Source organism: Carettochelys insculpta, chromosome 1, assembly GCF_033958435.1.
Source record: "Carettochelys insculpta isolate YL-2023 chromosome 1, ASM3395843v1, whole genome shotgun sequence".
Lineage (NCBI taxonomy): Eukaryota > Metazoa > Chordata > Testudines > Carettochelyidae > Carettochelys > Carettochelys insculpta.
The window spans coordinates 301,479,668-301,493,817 of NC_134137.1; the positions used below are offsets into that span (position 1 = coordinate 301,479,668).

General features: G+C 40.7%; 1 protein-coding gene across 2 annotated transcripts in view; it reads right to left on the reverse strand.

Annotated features, from left to right (window-relative positions):
- Positions 1–427: 427 nt before the first annotated feature.
- The window catches only part of TMTC2 (transmembrane O-mannosyltransferase targeting cadherins 2), a 383,570-nt gene continuing 369,847 nt past the window's right edge, over positions 428–14,150 (reverse strand). For both annotated transcript variants that reach the window (XM_075012210.1, XM_075012200.1), the window contains one exon: positions 428–3,418. In XM_075012210.1, the coding sequence (XP_074868311.1) occupies positions 3,239–3,418 (180 nt within the window). In that variant the 3' untranslated portion in view covers positions 428–3,238. The remainder of the gene's footprint in view (positions 3,419–14,150) is intronic.

Genomic DNA, 14,150 nt, shown 5'->3' on the forward strand with positions numbered 1-14,150 from the left:
ATTTCCACTGATTCCACTGACAAAGTCTCAAGTCCCAAGTAGGGTAGCAGCACCAGCAACTTAGGACCTGTTGCAGTCTTGAGCAGCAGCTGCAATGTGGTGAAACCATGACACGGAAGATATTAGTGGCTGCCTTCCCAACCTGAGCATATGGCCATATGCTGAGACCAGCATTTGGCTGCATATGGACAATTATGCAGTCAGCAACTGTGCCATATATGACATTTGAATGTCTTTGAAAAAGCCAGGACAGTGCAGTAGAATGACTAGATTGCACAGCTTATGATGTTGCTACCCAGTTTTGTATCAAAAAGCATACAGTCAATATAGTCTATAAAATACAGTTATCATATTAGTTAAATTATATTATAGCAACAGACTGAGGCTTGTACAACTTGTATTTGTTATCAATGCTTTATTATTGAAAAGAAAATGGAAATACTCTTATCTGGCACATAAACAATTATTTCTACAAAAAGGAAAGCCTACAAATCTCGATAATTTATACAAATAACAGTTTTCAAAAAATAAAAATTTAATTTAGTAAACTTGCCTTGTGCTCTTATTTTTTAGCACTGTCTGCAATAACCCACCATAAATCCCTGAGCAGAGATATATATTTTAAATAGGTTTTAAAATGATTCCAAAAGCAGAAAGTCCTATATTGAAATATGTTCAGGGACGTTCGTCTTAAACTTTCATTAATCCTTTTTTTCTTTCTTTTCTTGATTTTTTTAACCAGACAGTTATCAAAACTACCATGAAAATATATCCCCTTTGAGTGTCACTCTGTTGTGCCATGAATAACTACTAAACAAGAATGAACACATGCTGAAAGGGAGAGACAAAGAATGTACTGAAAAGTTATGATTACCAAAGTCTGATGATTTGAAATAAATAAACCTGCAGGATACCACAGTTACATATTGAATTCAGTCATAGCTTAATATCTAACTGTTTATAATTTTTTGGAAACACAGTGAAAGGTGGAGAATCAGTTCCAAATACCATTTTATTTTTATAATTGGCTTCAATGGGCGATGATGACAATGTTGAAATTCAACTGTTGATCGCTCCATCCTGTTTCCACAGCCATATCATTATCCAAAAAAGGTCTGATACGTTCTTAAAAAAAAGAAGAAGGAAAAAGCAGCCCTTTTGGCATTGCCATTGTGAACCTAGCCATTAAAACATAGCATTGCTAACTGCAAACAAAAAGACAAAACGCTATTACAATTTGTAACTATATTTTCTTTGAAATAACTAGTCCTCAATATCCTTTAATACAGATCTAAAATTGTAGTGTTTATGGGGAGAATGTATCATAGATGTAGGTGTTGCATTTCCCTTTAAGTACACATGCTACTCACATAAAAATGCAGCAAAAGCCAAATGAAGAAGACAGCAATAGTTGCAGACTACTGGCTTAATGAAAGAAAAGGTTGCTGTAGTTGAGTAATAAATAAATAAATTAATACCATACAGCAAACTATTCTCCCAGAAGTATACAGCAATGGAATGGTGTGCTATGCTTTAAAAAAAAAAAAAAAGTGGGGGGGCTAGACTTTTCATTATAAAGGGTTTTAACAGATCCTGAAGTAACTTGTTTCAGTTAAGGTGCTCCATCACTTAATTTTATAGTTACCACTCATGAAATGAACATTGAAGCAGATACCAACAGGTCATTAAATGAAACATTACATTTTCTTATAAATTATAGTACTTCTTCCAATAAAAGAAAGCAGTTAGCAAATGGCTTGGGAAAACAAAGACTAAAGCTTTAATTTGCTACAATTTAAAATAAATTATGACTTTGTTATGAAGAATAAAACAGTTACTAGCCCAAATAAAAATAGAAAAACTTTAGAAACGTAACGACTTTGCAATAACTGTGCATGTCACAAACCAGAATGAATTCCTAATATTTGGTTAGAATCCAAGAAGACAATAACATTAAAAAGAACACCATTATCAAAAATACTCTCAAAAATTGGCAACCATTGCTACACACTCCTCTTGATCTACAATGTCTTTCAGATTCTTTGCTACCTGCTATAGACAGTCCCTCTAGCTACTTGCTGCCCTGGGCAGCACACGACGACAAACACCATAAAAAAATCTGATCAGCTAAATTTGTAGCCTTTCCAACTATTAACACATCCATAGAATCATAGAAGAGTAGGACTGGAAGGGACCTCGAGAGGCCATCGAGTCCAGCCCCCTGCCCTCATGGCAGGACCAAGCATTTTCTAGACCATCCCTGAAACTCACTCTGGTTGAATTCTTGCAAAAAAAGAATGGAAGCTGTACGGCATCTAGATGTCCAAGCCAAAGCTGGACTTATCTGCAAGTAATGTGAAAAGAGTAAAGCACTGTGCTCTCTAAGGCCAAAGAGAACTTTTTCTTTAACATTACAGCCTCTCCACATTTATCTGATATCAGGGCAAACTTCTGTTTTCTGTGTAAACAAGACAATTCATGACACTAGTGGATAGGTTCCAGATTGTTTTATATTGATCCAATGTCACAAACTGAGCTTCCCCTTGCTTATTCCATCTTGGACAGGCAAAGCAAATCATGCTCAACTGAATATCTGATGTAAACTACATCAAAACTGTTAACAGTCTGAAACAAAATGTAGATTTATCAGTAAAAAATTGTGAATACTGTCACCTAACCACAAGTGGCAGGTCTTTAAAAAAAATCAGTTTGAAATTGATAAGCAAATGATCCTAAAGAGTGATACAGCAGCATTCAGACAAACTGCAAACACATTGGATTTAGTACTGTATACATTTTAATGAGTTACAGTCAGCAAATACTTTAAGCTATTATCTTTTTTACTCCCATATGGCTGGGTGTATGCTATACAGTTCTCCCTTACTGTTTTCAGGACAGTGTAATTTTCAAGAACTCACAATATGGAATTAACTGTGATAACTTGTTAAATATGACAAAATATCCTCCTTTAAGTGCTACGGGTTTATTTTTTATTTTATTTTTGTGGGGGGTAATACTTAAACCCTTCATGAAGCTCCCAAAGAATCTCCCTTTATTTTTCTGACCAAAACAAACAAAAAAAAAAGTCATGTCAAAAATCAAAATAGGTTCTCCCAGCAGCAATTAAGACCCCCTGACCTTGGCAGTCAAGTCCAATGAGAGCTTTGATCAGATAACTTCCTGGAAGGTTTGTTTTGGATTAGAGTCAATTTAAAGAAAAGGAAGTTCTATGTTTCTGTCATGTTTTAGACGTCTTTAAACCTTGTTTTTCCATGATATTCCACAGTTTGCGAAGATTTGATTGTGTGATGACATCATCTGGCTTAAACTGGAGAGCACGGAGGTAGTTTGCTTCAGCATCTCTGAGTTTACCATTGAGATGAAGAATAGCTCCAAGATTCATCAGGGCAGCCGGATACTGGAAGAAGAGAAGGGAACGGAAAATACTGACTATATTTTCAGTTTTTCTTTTCAGACAGTCTTGATCCACTTAAATAAATTATTCCCTTATGTTTTCAGGCATTTTATGGAAGCAATTTAGCAATTTGAACAAATAGAGATAACAAGAAAAAGTTTCTGAACAGCTGCTAACTGTGTACTTTGTGCTTTAAGCAGGACAGGCTCTGGTGTCTGCATGCATAGACTTCTTTCCTTAATGAGAAAACACAGACCTCATAAAAGCTTTACATGTGGTAACATCAGCATCCCATAGTTTCCAAGAGAAAATGAAAAGACTGAAGAGTGGAATTTAATTTTAATTTGATCCAATGACAATAAAGAGTTTATAAACAGTGGGAATAGCTAACACATTGGAACTCCTGGTCCTCTTTCTTTCTTTTAATGAAAATCTTCACATTCTGAAGACAAACAAATTTCAAGGATCCCCATTTCAGCGTCGTCTTCATATAAACTCAATGTTATACCACACATTGATAGCTTTCTTCATGAATTTCTTAAAATTACTGCTGGCAGAAACTGCGGCTATGCTATAATTACAACAAAGATGTCAAGAATTCATAAAACAATACATTAACAAGCCCTTTACCCTATTATTGGAAATTTTTCATACCTTATTTTGCTAAGCCATGTTCAAGTTCTTGTTTTAATTTTTTAAACCCCCTCACATTATGTAATTATGAGATAAAAAGTCATTTACATGCTAAAAATTACCCAAAATCGCTCAGAACAAAAAGAGTATTGTGAAAGGAAGATAAGATATCTGGTGCTGAAGTGACATGAGTTTTTAATCTGCAGAGCACCTCACACCTTTATGTCCCAAATCTATCAAGGGTATCTATGGCATGGGGGGGGGAAACATGTCTGGCATCTCCCCATCAGAGAACCGCCCCAAAACTACCAGCAGCCACACACTCTTAGGTGAGCCTAACAGGAGGTATCCCTGGGCCCTGGTGGGGCTCTTGATTTTATAATGAAAACCAGATACTAGAAAAAGGTCGACATGAATTGTTCCGATTGCCCACCTTTTTGGATTTCCCTCAGGGATGCCTGCTTCCCATATTATACAGATGGGATCAAAGATGCCGACATTTTGTCGCTAAGGTTACATCTACAAGCAGCTGCATGGGTGCTTTCCAGAAGGGTACAAAGAAGCACTAGCTCTGCTTGAGCTGGCATGTTAAAAATAGTAGCATGGCCATGGTGGCACACGCAGTTGCTTGGACTGGCTGTCCAAGTACCTAATCTAGAAGGACTCATGCTTGGGTGGCTTGTCTGAGCCACCTGGCCACACTGCTGTCCATTTAACTTTGGTAGGAAGCACCCTCTCAGCTGCAGCTGAGGATCAAGTGATTCAGGACACCAGTCGTCAGCACTTCCAATCAGCCCTCAAAAATGTGTAACTAACTGGAAACCCAGTTTTCAAGCTGTTGCTTGTAGGCACATTATTTAAACATGCTGTAGCAGTGGTTCAAAATCTGTGGTCCATGGTCACTTGCAGCCCAATCGGCACACAGTTTCAGGCCACATGATAGTCTCAGGGCCACGTAGGGCAAAAAAGAAGTGCTGGTACTCACCTAGCACCCTTCACCCCCGCCCCATCCTGCAATGCCATGTCTGGGGCTGCTGAGGTGCTGATACTCACTACCAGCAAGTACCAGCACCAAGAAAGCACCATATATATGTATTGATTGTGGCTCACACAAGGCATAGAGAGCTAGCTGCATGTGGCTGACAGTGGTAAACAGGTTGACAAGCACTGTACTAGATGCTTTTTAATAAGACAAACATCAGAAATAATAAGAGAGATAGCAGTGCAGTGGTAGCTGCTGCCCTCAGGATACTCAAGGAGATGAGGACTAGCTCAGTGCAGCTCAAAATCTTGTCTCTTTTGCCAACAAAAGTTGGTCTAGAAAGATATTACCCCATGTATCCTGTCTCTCTAAAGAAGGCAGGAGACAGAAGAAAAAGCTGTCTCTCTCTCTCTCTCTCTCTCCTACTTGCTACACACTAGGAAAGCTCTCCCAAGCTATGTCTACACTACAGTGACCTTTCGAAAGAAATTCTTCCAGAAGATCTCTTCCAAAAACACTTCTTTCAAAAGATCATATCCATACACAAATGGATCAAAAAATCAATATGCTCTTTCAATGGACAGCATTCACACAGCCCCTGCTCTCTAGTAAAAACGGGCCACGGACTGAAAAATCCAGTGTTATGCAGACTGCTCTTTTGAAAAAAAGGGCCCGTGGAGTGTCTACACGTGCTTTTTTTTTTTTTTGAAAGAAGCTTTCAAAAGGAGGAACTCTTCCTGATCCAGGAGCAGAAAAGGGCTTCCAGAAGAAGAGATGCATTCTTTCGATTTCAGATCGAAAGAGCACATTTTGTGTGTGGATGCTCTGTGTGTTCTTTCGAAAAAGAGCCTGGATTTCCAAAAGAACTTGCTAGTGCAGATGCAGTCCTGGGGGACAACTCCTCCTAGGATGCTGTGATATTTAGAGGGCACTGGGATTAGGTTTTACAAGCCTCCAAAACAACTATTCAGGTTCACCAAAGTTCCTATCATTTAAAATTTTCCACCTGCTGTTTAAACATCTTCCCATCTCCCAAAAAGATTTAAATTAAATCACTTTGCCTGTCTAATACAACGTTAGCACTGGGAAACTTAAAGTAGTAGACTATTCTTTGAAATGCATACTATATTGTGTGCACTATACTCTACACTTGCTGTCATCTATTAAGATAATAATCCCAGTAATACTGAAGTATCAGCCAATCTTTCAGAGTCATTAGATTTCAATGTGTTCAAAATTTAGCAAAACAATGAAAACATCACAATGCTAACCTAACTACTTCTGGCTTGTTTTTTATTTCTCAAACGTTACAAGTTATCCCCCCTCCCAATCACTTCTCCAGGGTTATATGAAAAAAATAACCGTAGCACAAAAATTCTGCTATTCGTGAAGCATCGTCAACTATTACAGCTTCTCTCCATTCATAATCAATTTGGAGAAAGTAAACTGGTATTTGAGCTCCTGAAGCCACCTTGTCTATGTACAATATATATCAATATTCTCATTATTACCCCATACTCCACCAGTCTACAGAATCAATTATATTAAAATTAATACCTCTATAATAAAATCTTAATAAGTGAATGTTATTCCTTATGCTTTACAAAAATGGCTGTGTGTACACTAGCACCCCCCTTTCTAAAGGGGAATGGTAATGAGACACTTTGGGATATGCTAATGAGGTGTTGCACTGACTATGCAGCACCTCATTAGCATAATGGCAGCCACAGCACTTCAAAAATGCTGCTTTTGATCGTGCGTGGCTCATCTACACGGGGTCCTTTTCAAAAGGATCTCGCACATTTCGAAATCCCCTTATTCCTATTTGGTGTGCAGTGTGCACAGTGCTTTCAAAAAGGACCCTGTGTAGGTAAGCCACACGGGATCGAAAGTGTCACTTTCAAAGTGCTGTGGCTGCCATTGTGCTTATAAGGTGCTGCATATTCATTGCAGCACCTCATTACCACCCTGCTTTTGAAAGAGGGGTGCCAGTGTAGACATAGCCAATGTGTTGATGAAAATAAACATGACATAACTGGAATATGTTTTACGTAAGATATCACTGGAAAGCTTGTAATCTACTGAACATGATTCTTCCATTTGTATGCATGTATCATTCCTGTATTTAAAGTTAGAAGTATAGGCCCATGTTACTAATGTAGCCATGCAAAGTAAGGGGCCAGGAAATGATGCTGGCATGTGGTTGTATGGCTGACAAGCCCTTTCAGGCTCGCAACCAGACAACCTCGTGAAGGGCCCCTCCCAACACCCCACCCTGCACGTGCTCATGGCTACCAGGTTGCACACAGCAGAAAAGCATGTGCTGGGGAGAAGAGCTGGAGAACGTGCCTGCCCACACCCTCCCCAAGGAGGAGCTCCTCTCTACCCTGGCCAACCTGCTGGCTATGCTGGTTGCACTGCTTTTCCAGCTATGCCCGCATGGGACCCAGACTCCAGGCCCTGGCAACGATCCTGCTGCCCTTCCCCCAGGCTCCTCTGATCTGGCACTAGGGGCACCGAGCTGGCGGACTGGCTGGTGCTGGAGGACTGGGACAACGAGCGGTGGCTGAGAAAATTCAGGATGACCCACCACCAGACATTTGAGGACGTCTGCCACTGACTCACCCCAGTCCTCCAGCACCGAGACATCCAGATGCGGCCAGCACTCCTGGTGCAAAAGAGGATGGCCACTGCACTATGGAGGCTGGCCAGCCCCCCACAGCCACCTGTCCATTGGCCACCAATTCAGAGCCAGCAAGACCACCATCGGAGCGGTGCTGATTGAGGTAAGTCAGACCCCCACCACAGATCAACCCTGGGGAGGGGGCTGCTGGGCAAGAAGGGGGACCCTGGTGGGGAGGGGGCGGGAGGAAGGGGGGGCCTCCCGGTCTGGCATTCATGGATGTGTCTTCCTTCCCCACAGGTCATCCAAACCATCAGCTTGGTGATCCTGCAAAGCGTCATCACCCTGGGGGACCTGGCCACCTCCCTCACTGGGTTTGTGGACCTGGGCTTCCCCAGTTGTTTTGGAGCCCTGGATGGGATGCACATGGCAATCCGGGCTCCAGACCACAGCAGGGGTGCCTATGTTAACAGGCAGAGGTACCACTCAGTGGTATTCGAGGCTTTGGTGGATGCAAGGGGCCATTTCCTGGACATGTGCATGGGGGGCCCAGGCAGGGCCCATGACGCCCTTGTGTTCCAGAATTTGTGGCTGGCATGCCACCTGCAGGAGGGCATGTATGTCCCCCTTAATCATTGCTGACGCTGCATACCCACTGCGCCTGTGGCTCAGGTGGCCCTATACCGGACGCACCATGCCAGCCCAGGATGCCTTCAGTGGGTCCTCGCATCACCTTACATGGACTTGTGTCTTGTTAGGCCAACCATAGTTTCTCCTCCTGAGCCTACAGGAAAAAAATACCTCTATTCGTAGATCATTTCCTAAATATTGGTCCTACTTCGAAGTAGGGGCTATTGTGTGTAGACACTTTACTTCGCTGTAGTGGGGAGCCTACTTTGAAGCAAGGGAGGGTGCTTTTAGTGTGTAGATGCTCTGCTTCAAAGTAAACAACTTCGAAATTATTTTGTAGTGTAGATGTGGCCATTGTGAATAGGTGAAATCTGTCAAACACATGCTCTCTGTACATTTCTTTCTATCTTTCTTTTAAAGAATTGTTCTACAATGAAAAGGCCCTTGATACATGTGGGCAAAGCCTTATGCCTATGTGGCATCTATTACCTTCATCTGGACTTCAAGCATATGCAAGGGTCGGTCTGCAAGGATCCAGTTACAGGATCTGGCTTTAAAATCTCTTCCTAATGGCTGACGTTTTGTTTTTAAGATGTCAGCTGAGCTGCTGTGTCAAGGCAGTATGTGTCTTATAAATTGATATGTTAGAAAGTGTGCTTAAAGATAGAGGAAGCAGGCATAGAAGACAACAGATATGGGTCAGCAATCCAGAAACCTGCTTGATTTCCACATAATCCAGCTGACAGAAAAGATATCAGAGAAAATCTTGTGACATACATTGCCTTCTCAGTCCAAACACACTACTCCCTGTATTTCACTGTAAAGCATCCATCAACAGAGTATCTGGGAAGTAGACTTTTCTTCCTAGTATTGCTCTCCACTTTCTCCTCCACAATTTTTTAATTCAATGTATGTGTGCGGCAAAAAAAGAGAGCTTTCAGTTTAAAAGTTTTGTTTCCATACATAGATGAGCAAACCCTCCTTCAGCTGCTTGCCTTTTAATTTGGCAAACATTTTCTGCTATACCAGACTAAAAAAGTGTAATTACTGATTTTGCCTTCTTTCATCTCCCTGAAATTCCAGCAAATGAGCAAAAAGGTTTAGTCTCTTAATATTCGGAGTAAATAAACACAGTTGTCAATGTAAAATAGGTATGAAATCATTCAGATGGGGCTAAAAAATCGTGCCAACTACTCTAATATTATAAAGGAGAACAACCTCAGGTTTCTGAAAAGAGACTGAATACCAAGTACCAGCCTACTGGATTTATAGGGCATCAATCTCTGCAATATCGAAGCACCAGTGGTCTATGAGAACAAACAAAGGGATTCTAGGTGACTGATTATACCATAGTGTCATCTCGCCCCTCCAGCTGTGACTGATGCACTGGGGACAGTGAACCAGGATTAATCACTATAGGTTTTTTTTCCTCATCTAGCTTCTCTTTTATTATAGACAGCTGTTGAAACTTTTCAACACATTAACAAGGTAGTTGGCAGCTACCACTCCAATAACAGAGCTTGTTGCACTGTATAACAAATGACACTATTTACTAATTCAGAGACTTGAGAGGAGAAAGAAGCCTTCCTTCATTTCCTTTACGAGACAGATGCTTTATATCAAAGAAGCTGACTGGCAGTTCTATCAGAGTTATTAATGACATCTTTAGGGTCTGTTGGAAATGATCCTCCTTACTAGTGTTTCTTCTTCCAGGGCATTTTTTTCCTTTAGCTTGTTGGATAGTAACCAATAAATAGTAAAATAAAAATCATGTGCTTTGCTGCCCAAAGCACTGGGTTTTGTTTATGTTGGTGACAATTCTTCCAAGCCTCCTCCACAATATCATATTAAGGGTAGAATGTTTCGTGGTATGCAAAACCAGCACTATAAACTAAACTTCCCTGAAATATACTACAGAAATCCAAAATGTTTCCAGTGATTTCTATGGATTTGCTTCATATTTACATGTCTGTAGCCCAGAGCAGATTTTGGCCCTATATATACACATTAGCAATTACACAACTGGGGGCCTAGATTTTTTGTTTGTCAATTTGTGTTCACTCCATACACAAATCCTTCATTCCAAATAGAAGTAGGTAGCTCATGTAGTTATAAAATTTAAAAAACCTTTTACAAAAATATAAATATATATATATATGCAATTACTTCGTCTACCATCGCCACTTCCGAGTGAAATAGACAACAGCACTACTCAACAGTTTGGAGGCACATAGTGAAAACTAGAACAACTAATTTGCTTTCTCCATGAAATCTCTGTCCATGGCTGATACTCTTTAGCTAATGCACTGCTTTTTTTTGTGCTAGTACCTGACAGTACTTAGTACTGGCACCTTGGCAGCCCCAGCCATGGCATTGGCTGGCAGGAGGGAGTGGGGAGCCAGCTGAGTACTGGCTCTCTCTCTTTTTTTTTCTTTTTTTTTTTTAAACAGAAAAGTCACTGAGCTAATCACAATGCAGCTGGAGATGGCATAACTTCAGAGCTGCAAATTAAATGCCTTGTTTAAACCAAATATCCTAATGTGCACTTCAGGAGATTCACTGGTCTAGTTCAAGCTACATCTGCACTGACTGAACTATTTTAAAGATCATCAGGAAGCAGTTGCTAGTACTCCTGCTTTTTTTCCCCTTGCTTCTTCCATGTTGCTCCTGCCTATAATGAATTTTGGCAGCATAATTATGTTCTTTATATTTAAAAATGACATCAGAATTGTTTGCCAAATGTTGCAATTAGCATGGCCAAGTCAAAGCTGATGACATCACTGCTTTTGTAGAGCAATCAAATCCATTGGGCTTCTGGGACTGACTGGAGAATGTCTCCTTAGCTTCACGAGTGCACAGTGAGGTGTTTTATTTTTAAAGTGCATTTAAGACATCCTAAATAGTTCTTTTAAGCCTTCCTGTCAAATAGAATTTCATCCTTTGAAAAGATGCAGAGATGCTGCATGTGCATACTTTATCTTACGCCCCTCTGGTTAGATGTTGTGGTAATAGCCAGAAGTTTCAGCTTCGTAGCTGAAAACAAAGAGTAGCTTGATAAAGCCTGAATGATAAAACAGATAATAAGCAAATTTAGTTGTAGAATGAATCACTAAGTATGAAAACTAAGCATGGTGAGCTGCTTCATCATGTCAATGACCATGCTATAATGGGCTGTCATGACTTTTTATCCTCCTACAGCGATAGCAAAGATTTTCACTTGAACTTCTATTACTGGTGTCAGTGCCAGAGTGCAGTGTGCTATTTTCTAAGGCAATCAAAATGTCAACAACTCTGTTTCTATTATTTTTCATGATAACTGTGTACAACTGAATCATTGCAAACATGGCATTTTATTTTTGACAGCCCCCAAAAAGGTTACTTCTAAAGTTAGACTGTGATCTAGAAGTGACCCTCACATTTCAGTGATGCTGCTTTAAACTGGGGTTGGATTTTACAAAGTGTGATACGAATACACAGATTCTTCTTCTTACACGGAGTCTCACTTAAGTCAACAGGAGTCCGCCCAAAGAGACAGGGAAAGGCACAAGGATTTATTTACAGGATGGAATTCTAGAGTTGCTAGATAACCCCAACATGCAACTGATAGCCTCAGTCTCAAATATAAACTCCCACATTCCATCTGCCTTCCTATGCTATAGAAGCACTGCATGTGCAATTGCTAACCACCTGATATATTACTGGGGCAGGTCTACACTAGCCCTGAAAGTCGATCTTAGATACCTAATTCCAGCTACCACGATTACGTAGCTGCAATCAACTTATCTAGGGTTGACTTATGCGGCTGTCTTCACGAAGGAAAGGGTGATGGGAGAGTTTCTCCTGTCTAACTTCCTTACTTCTTACCATAATAAGGAGTACAGCGGTCGATTGCTGAGCCCTGATAAATCAATTTTGCATGTCCCCTTTAGGTGAACAAAATTAAACCCCGGAAGATTGACCCTGACCAGGTTGATCTCCCAGCAAGTGTAGATGTACCCTGAGTCTTGAGGTGCCTCTAATTAGTATCCCATTCCAAGTTGTGATTGAGGTATATTTTTCAGAGAATGAATCATAAGTGTGAGTAGACCACTGCTAACAGCCATGCCCAATCTATGGTCTACAGAAGGATAGGTGCAGGAGAAGGAGAGTTAGAGAAGGGAGGTGAAAAAAGAGAATGGATTCGAGAGATGGAATGAGAATGGGAGTAACTAAAAGGGGATCAATAAAATAAGCGAGGATGTAGAGTGGGTGGGGATTAGTTCCTGCAATTCTAATTTGAATATCAGTCCCAATTCCCGCAACTTCTTAAGACTGCGTCAAACAGAAATGGGTCCAAATAGCTTAAAATTTGTGGAGACCTGGCACCAAACACAAATGTCCTGACACTGGCCAACATATACAGATGGCCAAATCCAAACAAAAACAGGCCTGAACACTGGGGAGATGCAGATTTGGATCCAACCAGCCATAATATTAAAGAAACTGTGCTATGCAGGAAGACTTCAGTCAGTATTCTGCAATCTTTCATTAATGGATGAAGAGCCCTTCACAGCATAATATGTTTGTCACATTTTGTCAACAGCATCATAAATAGGTACATTCTGGAAGCGGCAAATAAATACAAACAAAATAAACATTGCTTTAAAAAAAAACTAGTCTCCTTCTCCCTCACAAGAAGCCATACTTGGGAAGAACACATCATTTGTGCCATTCAATCCATTTTCTAGTCTCAAATTACGATAACAAACCAAACGGCAGCAGCAAAGAGCAGCATAATTAAACAACTGAGTCACGTAAACACCTGAAAATAAAATGCCCAGTCTAGGGCACTTCTTCCGCTGGTGTAAACTGTCATAACTCCACTGGCTTCATGGATGTTGAAGAATCGGCTCCTTAATATCTAGTAGCAGCATATGTATAGTATTCTTTTTAAATACATGCCTGATCCTAATACGTTTTTGAAAGTCCTCAGCTGCGTACTTCTAAATCCACAAAATACAGCCTGTTTAAAAAAACATAAGGACAGCTTTCCATTTCCTTGGCAGGAGAGAAGGAACTTGCATACACCAGCACACTCAAAGATTTTCAGTTTGCTGGGTGATTTAGGCATCAGCTTCATTAAGGCAACTGTATCTGTGCCTGGGAGAAGACTTCTTGAACTTGGCATGACAATGGAAACACCATGGCCATGTCTACACTAGCCCCAAACTTCGAAATGGCCAAGTTTACTAATGAAGTGCTGAAATACATATTCAGTGCCTCATTAGCATGCGGGCGGCCGCAGCACTTCAAAATTGACATGGCTTACCGCCGCACGGCTCATCTCAGTGGGGCTCCTTTTCGAAAGGACCCCGCCTACTTCGAAGTCCCCTTATTCCCATCTGCTCACAGGAATAAGGGGACTTCGAAGTAGGTGGGGTCCTTTCGAAAAGGAGCCCTGTTGGGATGAGCCGCGCGGCAGCGAGCCGCGTCAATTTTGAAGTGCCGCGGCCACCCGCATGCTAATGAGGCGCTGAATATGTACTTCAGTGCTTCATTAGTAAACTTCGAAATGGCCATTTACATGGCCATTTCGAAGTTTGGGGCTAGTGTAGACATAGCCCATGTAGTCTACTTCTATCTCAATTACCACATCCATATGGGACGACAACTTAGCATTATAGAATGACTCTCCAGACAGAGCGAACTCTTCCTTAGTTAATTTCTTTTCCTCATCAACCTTCAGAAATATATTCTGTTTGCAAAAGAACAGAAAATCCTTCAAAAATGAACACACCTATATATATATAGGTGTTCATTTTTGAAGGATTTTCTGTTCTTTTGCAAACTTTTATATTTTTATATATATATCGGTATAGCTGGTGAAA